We start from the raw sequence: 6,490 nt of genomic DNA, 5'->3' as shown, positions 1-6,490 counted from the left end.
CATCCCCCCCCCCGCCTCCCTTTCCCCTTAGCCCAAATGGACCAAAAGAGGTCCGTGACCTTCACCGAGGCCCAGCAGCAGCAGCAGGGGGCGGCGCCGGCATCCAAGCCCCCCGCTGCCACCACCGCCACCGCCGCCGGGACGGAGCCCCCCGCCGAGGGCGGGAAGGCCGGCGAGGTGCCCCCGGCCTCCCCCGCTCCCGGCGCCAGCCCCTCCTCAGCCTCGGCCACGGTCAAAGCCGACCTCCACTGCCCCGCTAACACACAGGTAAGGAGAGAGAGAGAGAGAGAGAGAGAGAGAGAGAGAGAGAGAGTATGGTAAAGAGGGGCAGAGGGAGAGATGGAGTGAGAGAGAGAGGCAGAGAGAGTGAGAGAGAGGGAGAGAGTGAGAGAAAGTTATAGACATAGCCAGAGAGAGAGAGAGAGAGTATGGTAGAGGGGGGCAGAGGGAGAGATGGAGTGAGAGAGAGAGAGAGAGAGAGAGAGTATGGTAGAGAGGGGCAGGGAGAGAGATGGAGTGAGAGAGAGGCAGAGAGAGTGAGAGAGAGGGAGAGAGGGAGAGAAAGTTATAGAGACATAGCCAGAGAGAGAGAGAGAGAGAGTATGGTAAAGAGGGGCAGAGGGAGAGATGGAGTGAGAGAGAGAGGCAGAGAGAGTGAGAGAAAGTTATAGACATAGCCAGAGAGAGAGAGAGAGAGAGAGAGAGAGAGAGGGTTGGTGGAGTAAGTTAGAGGAGACCTTCTAAGCCTTTATAAGCTTTTATATGAACAGTAGTAGAACAAGTACTTTTATAGAAGCGCATTGTGTTGCCTCTGGGTGTGAAATGCGCTATACAAATAAAGCTTTGATTGATTTGATTGATTGATAGAACAAGTAGTAAGGTTGCTTTTCAAATTTGAACACGTGATTCTGTATGTACAGTGAATAGTAAATTGACTGCACTTATATAGCACTTTTACAATGGCCTCTCATTCACCCATTCACTCACCAGTGGGGGCAGGCAAGGTGGTAGCCTGCTCATTCCCAGATAGCAAGCATATCTGGGCCATATATGGGCCGGAACTAAGCCACAAGTGTCAGATCTGGCCTGTATATGGCCCAGATCCGCTTGCTATCTGGGTTGGGAGCAGTTTGGGGTTCAGTGTCTTGCCCAAGGACTCTGAACGGACGGGAGGACGCGGGATTCGAACCGCCGACCATCGGGCGACCGGCTCGACCTCCTGAGCCACAGCCACCCCCATAATGTCTGTCAGATTTGGGCGTCATTTATGGACATAGGCGTTCTAAATGTGTGTTCTCCTCCCGTCCCCCCCCCCCCCCGTCCCCCCCTCCAGGTCACCTCCTCCCAGGACAAGAGGGAGCAGTGGGTTCTGGGTAGCGGTCTCTCCGTGCCCCCCCTCTCTGTGTCCCGCCCCTCCACCCCCACCCCCACCTCCCGCACCTGCTTGCCCCTCCCCCTCTCCCGCACCTGCTCGCCCCTCCCCCCACCACCCCTCCCGGTCCTGGGCACCGCCCCCTCCCCCGGCCCCCCCCAGGCTCCGCCCCTCCCGGGCGCGGCGGCGGCGGCGGACGAGGAAACGGCGGCGCTGCTGCGACACGCCGACACCCTGCTCCACATCACTGAGGACGGCGGCGCGGAGAACCCCCTGCTGGCGCCGCCGCCGCCAGGCCCCCGCCGCTCGCTGCTGCCCCTCTCCCCCGTCGACCTGGACCTGGACGAGTCCCACGTCTGAGGGGGCGCGCAGGGGGGGGGGGGGGCGCTCCAACGACGAGGGGACAAGACGCCAGCACCTGCCCCCCTCCTCAGTCTCTGTCCTGTCCCCAGCCAGCCCGGTACCTCTGTGTCGCTGGGTCCTAGCTTCCACAGCTTTGCGTATCCACCCCGGCCCCCTCCCCCGCCCCCCCCTAGCTGAATACCAAGGTGGAATCATTTAGTCCGCTGTCCCGCCAACCCTTCCACACTTATCTTATTCCTCTGTCCCCAGACAGCAAACGGATCAGGGCCATATACAGGCCAGATCTGGCCCTTGTGGCTTCGTTCCGGCCCATATATGGCCCAGATCCGCTTGCTACCTGGGATCCCTTCCACACTTATCTTATTCCTCTGTCTTCATATCACTCTACCTTCTCCGTCGGTACACGGCTGTGGCGTGTCAGCGTGACCTCACCCGCATACCTGTAGGTCATGTTCACCCAGGATGCATTGCGCTCTGACATCACGGTACATTATAAGACGGTATAGGCTGACCCCTGTCAGCTGTTCACTGAAAGCCAAATTGGCCCCAACTTACTGTAAGGCCATACAACTGACTAGAGACTCATATATCATATTGGTTGGTGGTTGAGACTAATATATGAAATATTGAATGTATAAATAAATAATATAAATCTATTTCATAGAGGTATTGCAAATGAAAATATATTTATTGTAGTAAATTTGATCATATATCAGATAATGTTTACAACTTAATAAGAAGAATCTATAGAATTTAAGAATTTACTGATTAAATAGAAAAGTTTGAAACTCCAGAGAGAGAGCAATAGATTTTAGGCTAGTACGACTTGTGTGTATAAGTGACTACAATAACTTTTATTTTATTTTTCTTTGTGTGACAATCAAATACATTTACAGTGAATGTTATGTTTCATAGATCTGTGGGTATATTAAGGGAAGATTAATAGTTATCAAGAAAATAAAGTTATTGTAGGTTAACAATTGAATTTGGCTGGCTTTCCCGATAAAGAACCTTCTTAAGGAACCCTTCTTAAGCAACCCTTTGTATGGGAGTTAAGAAGTACTTTGGTGTTAAGTGCTTCTTAACTCATTCGGGAAACCTGGCCATTGTTGTTCAGCAACACAATACAGCAGCTGAACATTTTATTTGCAACCAAAGACATTTTTGTTTCATCTCCGATAATCTCCAAAGTCATGAAGGCTCCAGATCCTACCATAATGTAACTTATCGAGTTTAATCGCAAGATGATTATCAACTATAGAGCATAATTTGTGTCGTGTTGGTTTTAAAATGTCTCCAAAGCAGGTGATACTGCTGGGAACAGAACAGGTGTTGTCATAGTTACCTACCTTGTGTTGTCATAGTTACCTACCTTGTTGCGCCCATGCCTTAAACCACGACTGAGAGGGCCCCTCCTTTAGGAATGGTCTATTCCATGACTGTACTTTGATGTTGGTACAGTCCAAATGGAAACGGACATGTTGTAATCGAATCATGTTTCTTTGGTATCAGCTTTATGTCAATGAAAAGCAAAAGTAAGATGATAAAAAATTATAGAACTACAGAGCCTGGAAAACCAGACTTTATATCAATGGAAGAAATGTGTTTGTCCCTTGAACATGATGTCTGCTCATTATGTGATACGATGTTCAATGCCATCAATGCAGGCCCAGATAGCAAGCGGATCTGGGCCATATATGGGCCAGGACTAAGCCACAAGGGTTAGATCTGGCCTGCATATGGCCCAGATCCGCTTGCTCTCTGGGGGGGTATCTATGATTGGCAGTTTCCATAACGCACACATGCGGCCTGTGCACTGTGACATGTAGCTGTTTAACGTCCATGTGGTCCAAACGCACTTCTGTCCAAATCTTTATCTGTAATCTGTCCCTGGAGGTCTGGAGATTATATGCTACCTTTCCAGCTCGTTACTTGCTAGCAGTGGACATGTTTAGCTGAGCTGACTGTGCGGTTTGTATTTGAACTGCAGGTGTTTAGTGTCAATATCATCATCAGCTTCTCCAGATGTTGTCATGCGTGTGATGATATATATGGTGGTGATTCATCAGATGAATGGCTGAATGTTAGAGACCCACTATAGTGACTGAATGAATGTGAGGAAAGTACTCAGATTGGAATGATGAGCCGAATCTGTTTACTACAGGGGTAATAATTACTACAGGGGTAAAATGAACACCCACGTAGCGGGGTGAGGTACTAACCTCATGATCAGTACCTTTAGGTGAAAGCCCAGATAGCAAGCGGATATGGGCCATATATGGGCCGGAACTAAACCACAAGCGCCAGGTCTGGCCTGTATATGGCCCAGATCCGCTTGCTATCTGGGAGGGAAGTAAGGAAAAATAAAGGAGAGTATTTGAACTCAACCTTAGTTATCAGGCTGAGTTACATCACCGTTCCGGGGGACCAGCCTGTGTCTGCAGGGAAAATGAATCACCTTAATAATAACTCTAATCTGTCTTAATCTAAAGGGTGGAGGTTTCTTTGCTCTGAAAACAATCCACAGTACAAAGGGAGTGTCCCTCTGGTCTTGTGAGTTCCATTCAGCGGTCATCATTGAGTCAGCGGCCATTGTACGTTCTGTATTCCAAATTGGGTGGTTCCTCCCAATCATGGGGTGTGAGTCTGGCCCTGGCCTTGTGTGTGAGTTCCATTCAGCGGTCATCGCCGGGTTAATCGTCCTTTGTGCATTCATAGCTGTATCGTGATGTCTGGTCCTGTTGTGAGTGCCATTCAGTCGGGCGTACGAGGTCGACACACTACACCCATGATGTCTCATAGCAACCTGTTGCTCATATACCTGTATTACACACTGTACCACAATCAGTGTCCCTGAACACACACACACACACACACACACACACAAATTACCTAGTCTCTTAAAGAGTACAAGTAATGAAATTCACTCCCATAGTTTATGGTGTCATACTGTCTCAAACTGTTATTGTCAATATCAAGTACAGTATGTGTTGTTACTGTAATAGGAAAGAGTTTTGTGATGCTTTTAACATCATTTGTGGAGTGTGCGCCAACTTCGCCTCACATTTATTTGGTGTCAAAGCAAACGTTTAAAATTGTGTGGCAACTTGTTGTTGTTCAAGTAACTGAATGTATTCCCTATTTTGCTCTTCGTGTTCTCGTCCATGATTAGGCAACGGTTAAATGTCATGTAGCCATAACACATATTCATGGCTTAGTCGTTCTATGGACTAGGACATTGTTTTAGATTACCTCAGCATCCATACCTCGTGCAGTGGAACTGTGCAATATCCTATGTCAGAGTTGTGTGTTTACTGTGCAATATGGAGGGCTACCCAGGGAAGGACGGTCCAGGAGATGACCACTGTCTTGATAGGTCAATCTTTTTTTTTGTCTCTTGAAATATCATATTTTTCCATCAGAAAGAGTCCATAATGAAGATTCTCCCAACGTGAGACAAATACTTTCTAATCAGATAATTTTGTGTGCCATTCCCAGATAGCAAGCGGATGTGTATATGGCCCAGATCCGCTTGCTATCTGGGTTGTAATGTAACAGTCTGGATGCCCTGGAATATAGGCCTGTGTTGTACGTCCTCTGTGTCACCAAATGAGCTCTGTCCCCTGTGTGCTTCATCTCAGAATAGATCTTTATCAGAATATTTATGGAATATCAGAAAAATAAATGAATAGGTCAGTGGCCTCGTCTGTGTTTCGGTCTGAAAGTGCATTCTTTATTCTGTCACTGATCACAGTTATGCTGTCAGTAGGTGTCTCCATGGACTGTGGCTTTGAGTTGAATTGACTGGATTGGTGATATATTAAATAATATGTCCTTGATGTCCTATGATTAAATAATAATAATAATAATAATAGTAACATCCATAACAATAATAATAATAATGGTGGTAGTAATAATCATCATAGTAATCATACAAAGTTAAAGGTGCTCTGTTCGATTTACTGCACCTTTTGTAAAAAAAAAAAAAAAAATCAAATATATACAATAAATAGGTCCAGGGGAGTCATAACTATCTGTACAGAAAATATAGCCAGCGGTGTCGTGCCTGTGGAGCAAATGCTGAATTTCTTTTTATCATGAGCGAAGCCGGCCCGGCGCTGAGCCCCACCCCCTGAACGCACCGTATATAAGAGAGGGGCAGCTTGAGACATGGCCGTTGGGAATAGGCCTATATAGCTAACGTTAGCTGAACATGGCCGTTGGGAATAGGCCTATATAGCTAACGCTAGCTGAACATGGCATCACGCCACCTCTCCGCCCTGCGCTGTCACTGGTTTGAAGATAATTACACTAATGACCAAGAAAGAGATACAAATCAACATGTTTAATACAGGACAAAATAGATCAAACATCTAGGCTCTTTCAATGTGCTGATCGACATTTCAAAATGAGAGAAATTATATTTGGCAATCCGACAAGATTAATAAAACAAAGATTAGCGTTCACTGAACAATTCACTGGCTGATAACATTTATATTTACAAATAAAAAGCTAAGAAAGAAAAAGTATATTATAGTACCATGATAAGTGCTTCATCTTTTTCTCATCTCGTCAGCATTTTAATCCATGGACACTGTGCTTTAACCAAACAGTTTCACTGAAATCAGGGTTCATTACTGAAATCAGGGTTCATTACTGCGACATTCAACATCAATCACACTCCTTTTGGTTTTACTCTTCAATTAAAAATTAAAAATCATGCGCGAGTCAGAGAATTGAACGACGAGGCCCGTT

The 6,490-nt window shown here is 46.7% G+C and overlaps 1 protein-coding gene across 1 annotated transcript in view; it reads left to right on the top strand.

Moving 5' to 3' along the window:
* unc80 (unc-80 homolog (C. elegans)) overlaps positions 1-1,732 on the top strand; it is a gene marked incomplete at both ends in the record, with an annotated part of 60,226 nt that extends 58,494 nt beyond the window's left edge. The window contains 3 exons of the mRNA XM_084446538.1: positions 32-267; positions 1,334-1,402; positions 1,574-1,732. Of these exons, the coding sequence (XP_084302664.1) occupies positions 32-267; positions 1,334-1,402; positions 1,574-1,732 (464 nt within the window). The remainder of the gene's footprint in view (positions 1-31; positions 268-1,333; positions 1,403-1,573) is intronic.
* Between the last annotated feature and the right edge of the window lie 4,758 nt (positions 1,733-6,490).

Source organism: Borostomias antarcticus (genome assembly GCF_949987555.1).
Source record: "Borostomias antarcticus genome assembly, chromosome: 12".
NCBI classification, from domain to species: domain Eukaryota; kingdom Metazoa; phylum Chordata; class Actinopteri; order Stomiiformes; family Stomiidae; genus Borostomias; species Borostomias antarcticus.
This window is presented reverse-complemented; position numbering and strand designations above follow the sequence as displayed.